The sequence below is a fragment of the Ambystoma mexicanum genome, chromosome 6q, assembly GCF_040938575.1.
Source record: "Ambystoma mexicanum isolate Mex_15411 chromosome 6q, UKY_AmexF1_1, whole genome shotgun sequence".
Lineage (NCBI taxonomy): Eukaryota > Metazoa > Chordata > Amphibia > Caudata > Ambystomatidae > Ambystoma > Ambystoma mexicanum.
In genome coordinates this window covers 874,074,358-874,087,368 of record NC_090937.1, presented here as the reverse complement: position 1 = coordinate 874,087,368, position 13,011 = coordinate 874,074,358, and the positions used below count along the sequence as shown (strand labels likewise).

The following is a 13,011-nucleotide window of genomic DNA, read 5'->3' as shown; positions in this document are numbered from 1 at the left end:
TACAAAAATCCTTCCTTTGGTAGATGGCAAATGTGTATGACTATTCATCCACCTTACAGGACTCACAAATTCTTAAAAATCCCACTAGACCTGCAAGGCGAGTTCCTTAGTATACATACTCAACCTAACAGAAATGCACTCGCCCCATTGTGACGGGTGACAGTATATATACCGGTGCTTTCTGTAAAATGCTGCGTGTCACAATAAGCACACTTCATATTTGGTGGAATGCTGCCACCCACAGTCAGCCATGAACAGTGAAACTTATTTGCCATTTACTGCAAACACAGTTTGAGTTTGTTTGCAGTAAATGGCAAATAAGCCTCAAACATCCCCATACTCGCAAGCAAGGTCGAGTACAATGCAAATTGTACTCGCCCTTAATAAAATCTACTTGCCAATGCAAGTGAGATAGTAGATTTTGCTAGCCCCACCTTAGTGATGTACCATTATTCCATCCTTTTGTATGTTTTTGGGAGGTGAGCTTGCTCTGTGTGTCTCAGATGCAGTAGGTTACCTCTTTCTGTCAATTGCATGGAAAGACTTCCCAGTGCCTTACCTTGCCATATTCTTCTGCTGTGCTTTTTCTGTTTTTAGTCGGTGCATGTTTTGTGTTAATGATTATTGTAATATGCAATAGTGTGAACTATATTGCTGTCCTTTAGTCATTGAAGGCAAGCGTCCCCAGCCAGCACGATCCTCCCCGCAATGAGAGACAATGAAGGACTCTCCCAAGTCGGGAATAAGGCCAAGACAGAGTGCGGGTGAGCTTAAATGGGAGTTTATCAATCAGAATATGGCATGCAAAGAACTCTGCAAACTCCAAGAGCGCTCTGTCTGACAATAGCAAAGACAGGCGTATATATTTACAAAAAACGTCATAAGAACCTACATACTATAGGGGGCACAAGTTCAATGGGATTGGGTGGCGACGACTAACTATAGGTGCTTCTGAGATGTGGTTGGCCGTGGCTGGAGAACGTCACTGGTCAGCCTCGTGGGTTGGGCTGGGCCTGGCAGGTTGGCTGAGTTCATCCGGGCGGTGTTGTTGTGCCATCGCGGCCAGTGTCAGAGATGAATGTCTTTTCCTGACTTATTTGCCCTAGGCCATGCACACCGCAGTCATTCAGTCATTGCAATATTATCTTCTTTAGTAAATCTTCCAATAGGTTATTCTACAGGTTAATGCAACACAGGAGGAATGCACCTTGTGAGGGGTCTAATGGTCATTAGTCAGAGCATGGTTACCAGTGTCCTGTTGACCGGAGACATAGGTTGAGGGGCTAAGCTTCAGGGCATGGGACGGGCGGTACAAGCCTCCCTGTCATGTTAGATGTGGTTATAAATGTGCCGCTGTGTGTTGCCTCAGTGTTGGGTGTCCTGATTGCACAGGGCCATAAGTCTAAAATGCTCTCGGGGGTTGTGGGGTTTACGAGGGGGCGCCTTTGGAAGTGTGGGTTCAGGCAGGGGTTTACTGCTGTGCTGTAAATAATGCAGGTGGCGGGCCGTGGCCTTGGGTGCTGCAGAGGGGGCTACACATCTTTGGAGCGGCTCCAGTCTAGTTGGGGGAGGTGGGGCAGCGCGGCGCGGGCCTCTGCTCTCATGTTTGGCAGTCTCCGCAGGGTGGGAGGGGAAATGGCCTTGCACATATTTACAAAGGTATCTTCCTCGCGTGTTGCTGGCTTTTAGAGGTGAAAACATCACAATCATTAGAACACTTTATAATATTTGTTTGAATTACTTGAAAACATACATTTCACTTCGCTGGAGGTGTCTCAATTATATCCAGTCTGAGCACCTTATTGTATAAGAGGGTATTGGGGCATTTGAGTATACACTCGACAGTAACATCCAAAACCTACTGGCTTTGCTATGGCTTCTTTTGAATGCCAATAAGTGGCTTGAATTGGGCCTGGCGCTTAAACAAAAACAAAGGCTTTTTGACATAGACTGCTGCCTCATCTCTAGTTCAAATTCTAACTAACTAGAGATCTATATTGAATCGTCAAGAATGCCAACACTCCCTTTGTCCCACTCTTGAAGAAAATAATAATGTGGCAATTCTTTGACAATATGGGGATTCTGGCAGGTTGCAATGTAGTGGCTTGGAATTGATCTGCGTGGACCTGTTGGCTTGGATCAGGTTGCTGGAAATGGGGAGGATTTAGAAGACTTATATTTGAAAGATTGCACCTAACTTGATGCTCGTTAAAAAATATGGCTTCTTAAACAGTGCTGAAAAACATACTTGTGTAACAAAAGCAGTGTCTGCTGTAAGGAACTCATTGTGACAACAGTAAAGACAGACACAAGTGATCACAGTTAAAGGGTGTTTATTGAACTATAAATGCAGGGTGAAAAAACAAACTAAATCTAAAATGGGAGCAAGCGTCAACCATCAAATGAAAATAAGACGGTCCTTGTGTGGTCGTGTCAAAATAAAAGGCCTATACTAAGAAAAACATATTGCCAAATCCTTACGCTAAATACAAGAGTATAGGATAGTTTTCAAGAAAAAGAAAGAAGTGTTCTTAAATAATATGTCAGGATGCGATGGCGTGGATCTCCCTTCCCCATGTTTTGCGCACAGGGTAAGATGGGACCTTGGGGCACAGCACACACTCGAGCTTTCGCAGCACAAGTCAATAGTTCCTTCCCAGTTATCAGATTCTTTGATGGCTGCAAAGTCTCTTTCCAATAAAAAGTCTCTTGGCCTCGAGGGCCTGATAGTTCCAACAAACAAATACAAAGGTTCTGTTTCACAAATACTTTTGGGTGATGTCTTCAACCCTGGGTCCCCCTCTTCTAGGTGCTGACCCCTTAGACACTTTGGGTGATGGTTTAGTTGAACAGGCATTTGTATGGCAAGTTTTACAAGCTAGTCGGGACAATAAGGGCAAGGTTTAGTTGAACAGGCATTTGTATGGCAAGCTTTACAGGCTAGTCGGGACAATAAGGGCAAGATTTAGTTGAACAGGCATTTGGACGGCAAGCTTTACAGGCTAGTCGGGACAATAAGGGCAAGGTTTGGTTGAACAGGCATTTGTATGGCAAGCTTTACAGGCTAGTCGGGACAATAAGGGCAAGGTTTAGTTGAACAGACATTTGTATGGCAAGCTTTACAGGCTAGTCGGGATATTAAGGGTAAGGTTTAGTTTTGCAGCATATTTTATACCCCCACCTTTTTCTCGAGGGTCCACCCAAGTTGAGTACAGGCTTTGGCTGTATGTACTAATTTTCAAAACGTGTTGCTAGTGGCTGAAATGGTGGTAGGAGTGGGAGAGCATTGACTAAAGCGGTCTGTGACAAAGCTCTTAAGTGGTGGTTATTTTCTATGCAGCGGGACAGCGCTTTTGAGGGGAACATGGTCATTGCTAGCATTTGTTTCCGAGGAGTGCATCCCTTCTTCAGGGGCAAAATGTAAGTATCTGCGAAATCAACAAAAAGTTCAGCATCAATATGCAATTAATGATGCCTCAATTTGACAGTGTGTCATAAGATTAACAAGAAGTTGGTTTACCTTGTATGCCAAACTAAGTGAACAATTAACATATAGGCAAGAAACCTTCCATGGATCACAATCCTGTGTTCTAGGATCATAAAAAAGAACTAATCTCAGTATTACAAAATGATTTAAAGAATGAAAACAAAGTTGTATTCGTTAGAGACCTACCTCCCAATTAGAATCTTCTAAGTGCTATTGGGTATTCGATGGAGTGTGGAAAACATAGGACGCAAAAATATATAATAGGTTGATATAAGCGTGTTCTAGACTCCAAAATCAACTCGTTGATAAGAAAATCAGAAATTAAAGGAACCGTATCCAGATGTTTATGCGAACGATGGGCCCAAAGATAGTGAAACAGAGGATTGCGATCCATGGAAGGTTTTTTACCTATATGGGAATTGTTCCCTTAGTTATACTCTTTCTGTTTTGCTTTTTGTACTACAATCTATGTGCAAGAACTGTGTTTTGGCCCCAGCACCTTAAGATTGTCAGATCTTCACTTAATCACTACAAAGCAGCATCTTAACTTTCACTTGGTGTGCAGTGTTATGTTATAAAGTTCATTTGCAGTATTTGTTTTTACTGCCAGAACAAAAACGTTTGTTGAATACCTTTTTTGTATTTTGACTTTAGTCATTTTTCAGGATATGATTCGTGTTTCCAACTGCAGGCATGGAACTGTCGTGTAAATGTGTAAAGTTGGCATTGAGCTGTACTCGTTGATTATAGCAGAGGTCTGCAACCTGCAGTGCTCCAGATACTTGGACTACGACTTCCATGATCCCTCGTTCTCTATGCTGGAAGGGCTTATGACAGTTGTAGTCCAAAACATCTGGCGAGCCATAGTTTGCCGGCACCTGTATTATAGCACACACCGTATGTGTTTTTCTTTTTTGGGGGGGGGGGGGGGGCTGATTGAGAGACTCTTTGTTTGTGGTACACAGTAATGTATTTTCAACTCTGTTTCCAGATACGTTGCCATTTACCCATACGCCCCTCGGAAAGAGGATGAGTTGGAGCTGCGGAAAGGCGAGATGTTTTTGGTGTTTGAACGTTGCCAGGACGGATGGTTCAAAGGGACCTCTATGCACACAAACAAAATGGGGGTGTTCCCTGGTAACTACGTGGCAGCGGTCACAAGGTAGGTCAGTGGGGAGGACTGAGGAGCAACGTGTTTGCCTTGTATCGGGTGCAGCATATTTTCCATGAGATCTGCCGCAGCCATACAACCTCTGAGGCATTCTTATCATAAATTCAGAAAATGATCGGAGGCCCAGTCTGCGCTTACCTTAGATGTTAATGACGAGGGTTATTTTTCAAATCTCCCTTATGTGGGTATCCTTGGGGTGGCTCATCTCTAGCCGGCACTCCAAGTAGATGTTTACAATCACTTAGCAGAAGTGCACATGTTCTCCCGGTCAGAAGAAGGATCGGTTGAGTTTGCACTTCTGACTTGCTACTTATGCACTGATCTATTTTGGAGATCCAGCTACTTGCACTCATTCTTGTAAGGTCGGCCATGTTAAAGTGCATGTGATTTTTGTCATCGGGCATAAACACGTCACTTTAAATCCAGGTTAATATCTTTATTCTGACAGTTGTGCTAATGTTCATTCAGCTACTCGTTTGATTTAATGAAGCTTTAAGTGTGTGTGTCTCTTGTAATGTTCTAGAAGTCCGCCTCTAACTGTATGCACGTTTTCCTCCCCTTTGTTAGGGCAGTGACCAATGCCAGTCAAGCAAAGGCTGCCATGGCTACCGCTGGTCAGACGGGGCAGGTGGTGACTATGGTGAGTCCGTCAACAGCGGCGGGACCATCTCAGAAAGTCCAGGGCAATGGTGTGGATTTCAACAAGGTGGTGTGCTCCAACGGCGTGCCAACGGCGGTCATTCCAGCCACCCATATCCAGACCAGCCCGCAGGCCAAGGTCTTGATGCACATGAGCGGCCAAATGACCGTCAACCAGGCTCGCAATGCTGTCCGAACAGGTACATAGTTGTGCAGCGCTATTGGCAGTCGGTATGGGCCATCAGTCGTTGCAGCTTTAGGGTGTATTTTTAATAATTTCACTAACGTTAAATGTGTTTGCGTAAAGAAGTTTAGCAAGATCTTTCTCATGCACTTGGACAATGTTATTGTTAACAGAAAACTCTTAACCAATTTACTGAGGCTTTGGCAATGTATGTTGTACAACTCTAGCGTTACTTACCCTGCTCACTGGGAGTGATGAAAATCCAACCATATTGGACCAGGATACTTCTTCCCTCAGTGGAATCAGGGCAGGCGGGGCCATCTTGGCCAAGCAGGCTCCTTTAAGCCTTGTATGCATCCTTACATTAATGTATGTCTGAATGATTGACAGATTACGAACTATGTTTTGATTCTCATGGATTGTTAATACATACAAAATAGGAGCAAACTCTGCACCCCATTTGACTTTTGGGGTGGATGTTTGACTTTTGTATATGTCGCACTAATGTCAGATTACATGGCTATAAATGTTGATGGCAGAGAGGGAATCGAAGCCAGTCTTGTCTACGCATTTCAATACTTGGTCTCCGTTGCTGTCTTTTCTCTTGGATGGGCACAGACAGAAACACTTAACCAGCCGTAGCCTTAATGCTCTCTTCTCTCTATGACGGGTATCTGTCTCTGTGAGAGGTAATCTTCCAAAACATGCTTCTCGGAAGGGGGGGTACTAATTTGTAGGTGAAAAGGGGGGTAAACCAACAAGAGTTGCTGTAGAGGTTGTGGCAAGCATGGTGCCAACTTTTAAGATTTTTACTATGGGGACAGAAATTCACACAGCAAGCAAAGCAAGCGTGCTGTACCTATCCCCACGTCGAAACAGCCCATTTTAGAGCACGTTTTGCAGCAATAATTGGAAAAAATCCGTTGGATTTAATGACGGGTCTAAACATATACCATTTTAGCAACCGTTGCTTAACCTGCTGAGCTGTCTTTCCTCCACATTTGGATCCCCACCTTTCCCCTAGTGCCTGTCCACTGCCTTGCCCCCCCTTCCACCCTGCAATAAAGGCTCAAGTGGTCCATTGATGAGGTGGCCTTCTCACTTTGAGGTTGGCAGCACTTGGTAATATTGCAAGATGCATGCTAGCACTTCACTGAGCCTTTCCTCAGCCCAGCAGGAGAGGAGCCAGAGCCCTGGCCTGCTGAGCGATTTAAAGTGCAAGTTCGTCCCAATACAAATGCATGCAGAATGTCCATGGGGCAAAATGACACTCCTGCCTCCGTGGTTCAATTGCCCCCTCTGCCCGTGTGTACTCGGGAGTCGGCACCTATGGCGGCAAGGCTGATTTTGTAAAATCGTCTCTTTCGCAGAAGACTGTCCATTTTGAATCCCCAGGTTGGAAAAGCAACGCTGAACATCCTGCTTCCTGCTCAAAAGCCCAAGGTTCGCAAAGGCGAAAAACAAAGCTTCAGTCGTTGTCTGGATTGTTCACAAATAATTGGAAATCTCTTCCCTCACATCTGTTTTAGACTACACTTTCAAATCTATCTATTGGGATGACTTAACTACGAACGCATTTTTCTCTATAGTAATTCAGCGTGTGTATAGTACGCGCTTTAGTTTTTTTCCCCCTCAAATTATTTGTGTACATTTTTTTTTAACTCTGGTATTTGGACACTCCTTGGACTCTTTAAGATAATATCCAAGGAAACTGTGGCTTCACCCCAAAACACCTGTGACTTTAATAACCGCTTCTTGACTAACGCCATGCTTCACCTGTTAAGGGTGCAGCTTTTGAGCACTGTGAGGTAGCCCGGCGTGGCGCGCAGCCGCATTAAGACACCGCCTTCGGTAGACACAATAACGAAGGCGGTACTTAACCTTCTATATCCTGACCCGCGGGTCGATGTGAGGCAATTAAGGGCGGTTTAAGCCACAGATAAACATCTGCGTTCCTGTTGCCATCGCACAGCGCAGGTGGGCTTAACGGAACAACACAGACATCTTTCTCCTGCTCCCAAATGCAACGTATCCCTGCCCGTAGGCAAGAGCTTAACGCACGTGGCTCAGAGAGGCGGTAGATGGAGAAATGTGAGGTGCAGCCAGGGGAAGCTGTCACAACCTCGGGAGCGTAGCTTTTCGTTGGACTGGACAGATCTCTTATATTTTCATAATAAAGCAGGCAAAGGCACGTTCATTTGTAAATTGCTGGCCTGTGATTGGCACCTAAAATGTTGGCATTATCTGTTTTCATGATGTGCTACGTCTGTCGTACGAAGCAGCGCACTTTACCTTTCAGTGAGGTCAGTAATGTCAAGATTGTTCAAAAATATTTGTTGTGCACGAGGGGCTGGGTCTCAAAACACTTGCCCATGCCAAATGTCTGTGTTTTCCTTCTTACACCTCATTGATGCACACACGTGTTCATTAAGGGGGCGTGGCCTGCCAGCTCATTAGGCCATACCCTCTTGACGAGCTTAATGGGTTACAGGCAGGCCTTTGTAGAGATCAGCACCCTCTCCCCGAAGCTGATCTCTGCATCTATTACCTAAAACAATGCTTAGCAGGGACAGCACCACATGCTTTCAGCCTTAATGGTGGCACTGCCCCTCGCAGGCATCCCTTTACCTAAGAGATGCAGTGATAACCCTCAGGCTGAAAATGCAAGGCCACTGGAAGCCAGGGCCTTTTTTCCTGAAGCTCCCAGGAACGACATTAAAGGGATGCCTCGCAGGTGCTTGACCACTATTATAGAGAAAGGGATTTTTTTTTCTGAAGCATGAAGCTCTCACACATGAGCAAGAGCTTCAGGCTTTAGAAAAGCCTTGTCCTCTAGCAGACGAGGCTGCCAGGGGACATTAATGGAAACGGCATATCGCCTGCCTTTTGGGTGTTAATCGTTGAGAGATCAGGAGTGGCCTTCTCAAAATACACAGACCCCCACCCCTTTCTCGCTTTGCCTTAGGGGTTCAGTATTTTTTATCCTTCCTGGTGTTCCATTTCCTTTGCACATCTGATCAACATAAGACTTCCGATATAGAGCTGCACCATGCAGGAAGTAGGGGAAGTGGAGTAAAGGAACTAGTGGTACTCTGGCTGCATCCAAAATGGAGGGAATGGGATGGGGGACAGATGGGACCAGTGGGGTGGGGTGGAGGGTTTTGGGGTGGGACAGTGTGGGGCAGGTCAGGGCTTGCTCTTTGGTTTGCAATGTTCAATTGATCATTTTGTATTGTGGCCAGACTAGACATTAGCTGGAATATTAAACTAATGGCACTAGATTCGTCCCCGACAGAAATATAAATTAAATATATTCATAAACGAACATTTCTGCTTCAACTGTGCATGCAAATTAAGCAAGATGATATTTTACACATCTCTCTAGAACATATTAGTGTTACCTGTGGGCCAACATTTTCACTAAAACCCACATTTACAAATATAGTTTAAACATATGATTAACAAGAAAATGTAAACTGCGTAGGGCTCTATATGTTGTCAGTAGGTAAAAAGAATAGTACAGGAAGTAATCCATCTGACAGGTGGCAGTTTGTCATTTTAAATTACTGTATCTTTTCTGTTCATTAATACTTTTATTTGTAAGTAACATCACTTAAGCAAGCCCATGCCTGTACCTTAAACTCAATACATTTTGTAGTTGCCGGTAATGGTATATGATATGTTATTTTCTTTCGAGAGAGGGGCGCCTGCTACCTTTTTTGTATTTTTGGAAGGAACTTGGGGTTGGTCACCCTAAGTTGCATGGGAGCAACCAGACATGGACTCCCTGCTCACTGTGCTCAGAGAGGCACAGCTCCACCTCACGGATGATGCCCCCAACAAGGCTGAAACACGTGTATGGGGTTGCTGTTTGTACTCTTGTTCAGAAGGGAATTGCCATAGCATTTCGGTGCTGAACTGCCCAAGAGGGCGGGACAAAGATTGATATCTAAATGGATATTTCCCATCTGTGAAAGATACAGTGAGCATAAAGCAAATGGCTGCAAACTCTCAGTGGTTAATGACCACTGAACAGGTTATCATGCCGTGTTCTTTTGAGAGAGGGGCGCCTGCTACCTTTTCTGGCTGTAGTCACTTCAATTGAATCCAAACATTGGCAAAGACAACAGATTTGGCGTTTCTATAGGCATGAGCTAGGCAATTGTCAGGCACTGTCATAATGGTACTACCGGACAAAAAGATGCAACAGGTAGAACATGGTGTGATTATCTAGACATACGAGTGTCTGGCATGTGTCTATCTAATGCCTACACAAGCCAAAAACTGTTGACTTTGACAATGCTTCTTCAGGCATGCCCTCCATGCCAGGAACATATATAAATCAAGTGGTTGAAGGCACCCTTGTTTAAGACTTATTTCTAATAAACCTGTAGCACCTTTGCAGCTGCAATTAAGCCATGTCATCTTAACTCTCAGTAGACTACTTAGAAATAACACTGACAGGCCAGCAAGTTTGATGTTACTTGCTTGATAGATCTAGCTCAAAGGCATCTCAGAAGCTCTACAGTATTTTAGCGAACTGCAAACATTTATTTGATCAGCAGCAGAGGCTTTCATATGCATGATGGCACATTTCCAGCTGAAAGAAGTTGCAAAGCACCACTTAACTTGCAAACCATTGATGGTTAAAGTGAGCAACACAAAGCACCCTTTTAAATATTTGTTTATATCCATGATGTCTACTAGCCTGACATCGAAAAAGGTAAAGTCCCGCAGCTAAGTGGGGATGGAGGGGAGTGGGTGGGAAAGGAGATCAGGGGAATTTGGTGAGAGGCTCCCTGTTGCCTCCCCACATTAAACAACAACAAAAAAAATGCGCTACACGGGGAAGGACCGGCCTCGGTTGGCTGTGACAGCGGGCTGAGAATGTCTATTCTCGGCCACTGTTCCAGCCACCTGATTGGCTGAGCGCCCTTCCCCGGTGGCGAATGTCCGGTCTGAGCTAATTCTATATTAGGCTTAGGGGAAAGAAAAAGCGTTCAGGAGGCTTTTCTTGAGCCTTTGAACTAAAGGTACGCTCTGCAGAATGTAAACGAACTAGTGGTACGGCGGCGGACCAATGATTTATATCACACCAGACTTTAAAACGCCAGCCTGTGCTGCAGCACAGAAGGGAAGGGGTTAGTTAGGCTGCCGCTTTTCCGCCTTCCTGTGCAATGACACTTGCACCATAACATGATTCGCTGTGTATACACGGCAATCAGGTGATGGCTACGTCAGCTGAGTTCACGTCAGCTCATCTGATACCCAGCGAAATACTCTTTCACTTTTATTGTCCCTGTAAATAACCGACAATAAGCACATACCCGAAGTCCACCCCCACCACAGAACGCATACCATCTTGGCACCGTATAAAACTCACAACAAATAAGTGACCACAGTAGACTGCTGCACACCTATTCTCAGATCTGTCTCGCATTATTCAGTCTAACAGACTGACTGCAGACCTTGTGTGCTTTAATGGATATAGTCTGCTGTTGTTTTTGGCACATCTGCATCGAGCTGAGAAAACACCAGCGTGTGCACTGTGTCTGCAATCTGACTGCAAGCGTCTCTGTTAGTTCCTCTGTTAGGAGCCGAATCTACCCACACTGTTAATATCTCACCTCCTAATTTCCATGTCCCCCCTCCCATCCCCTTCCAATCATAGCACTTCCCCAGTGTTCAGTCCTCCTGAGCAGTATTCACGATAACCGCCCCATAAGCGTCACAGGGTGACGGCGAGGCCCAACGCAAAATCCATCGAGGTCGCAAGTGATGGCACGCCCGCTGTTCACTTCCTGCCCCTCCAAGGCCTAAAGGATGGGGTGCCATACCGGGGCATGCTTTTACCCATACGGCTCCGAGGGTGCATTCAAAGGTACTCCAAACAGACGCCCTTTTGTTCGACATTTCATACAAGAAACACATTTTAATGCAAGTAGTTACAAATGATAAAACCCGTGTTGGCGACAGTGCTACACAAACAATTGTCATACTCCTTAATTACCTAGCTAGTAACCGAACAGGTGCTATGTAATTTGGTGTAAGGGCAGCCCAGAAATGTTAAAGCACCCTTAGCGAGACACACAACATTAGAGGTCTGGTCCAGGTTATCCTGCTCCCTAAATCAGGCCTGTTCTCTCGGCCAGTTTCCCCCCAGACCCTCCCCCCCGTTTCTGCCCAAAGACATTACTGTTGAGTGCTGAATTTGGCCCAAGTGGAGGTAAAATGGCGGAATGGAGTGTGACAAAAGCCAAGTGGCATCAGCACCACGGATTGAAGTGGACCTGCTGATTACTTGCCCCTCTACAAAGGTATGAATGGAATCGTGGAGGAATCAAGGCAATCGCACCTTTTAGATGGACCTGCACCAACCTAAGCACAAGATGTCAGAATGAAAATCTGAATTTTCTCGTATAAGTACAAACAACCAACAATGCTAAACAAGATTGTGAAAAAGAAAAAAACAAGGAAATCTCTCCTGAAGAACCATAGCCAAAGCTATGGGGAAACACGTATTGGGAGATTAACCAAGGTCAGAAGGATGATGAATGTATGGAACAAATACATGGAATAAATTGAATTATTTACACCATTGACTACCATTTGTTCTGGGGATCGCACCAGGAGTACCAAATTCTTTCTCTACATGAATGGAAACGTCTATGCCGTCTGCGGTTGTGTGCTCATCCTCGTGAAGTGACTCGTATATTGTTGACATGCTTTGTCTTATAAACTTCGGTCTGTCATGCCTGTTATTCAACTTTGCCTTAGCTGCATTAAGTCACCTGACTGAGGTTCTATTCGTAAACCTGGGAACCCCACCATCTTGTTATTGCCACCATGCCGCTGTTGCCATCTTTTCCTAAGGAAAACCCTTGAAGGAGTCGTAGCCACCCAACTTTAAGTACACATTGATGTCAACAGCCACTTGGATACTTAATAGGCTTCAGACGCTCATGCGGAACGGAGTTAGCCACCATCCAAATGATTAGACAATACGCTCCTTGACAATGGGCCCCTGAGCCTTCTGGCACACCTCAATCTCTTTGCAGCCTTTCACAGATAGATGATCAAGTACCTCATCAACTTGCTGCACAAGCACATGGGTATCAAAGAGAACGTCCTCTGCTGCTGTGCCTCCAGCCTAGAAGACCACCACCCGTTTCACCAGATATATACGTCACACAGGGATTACTATTCACCCATGATCTTCAATCTTTCAATGGAACCTTGGGAGCCCTCCTTGCCGGCCTCAACATCCACATTCTCGAATGCCCGTATGAGACGCAACTACCGAAAAGATCATGCATCGAGATATCCACCATGTAGTCTTCATGCAGTCCAGGGTGCTTGTTGCCAACCTCAAACTGAGCTCCACCGAGATGAACTTCCTGCACCCCACCAACAGTGAGCATACCCATATAATACCTGGCTCTCTACCATAAACCTTGAGGGCTTCTACCTTCAGTGGACACCCTGTGCCAAGTTTTTAGGATTCTGCTTAAGCAGCCACATCTCCTTCAG

General features: G+C 45.1%; 1 protein-coding gene across 4 annotated transcripts in view; it reads left to right on the top strand.

Annotated features, from left to right (window-relative positions):
- The window catches only part of SH3RF1 (SH3 domain containing ring finger 1), a 493,515-nt gene that overhangs the window by 406,339 nt on the left and 74,165 nt on the right, over window positions 1-13,011 (top strand). For all 4 annotated transcript variants that reach the window (XM_069631396.1, XM_069631395.1, XM_069631393.1 and 1 more), the window contains 2 exons: window positions 4,479-4,649; window positions 5,226-5,497. In XM_069631396.1, the coding sequence (XP_069487497.1) occupies window positions 4,479-4,649; window positions 5,226-5,497 (443 nt within the window). The remainder of the gene's footprint in view (window positions 1-4,478; window positions 4,650-5,225; window positions 5,498-13,011) is intronic.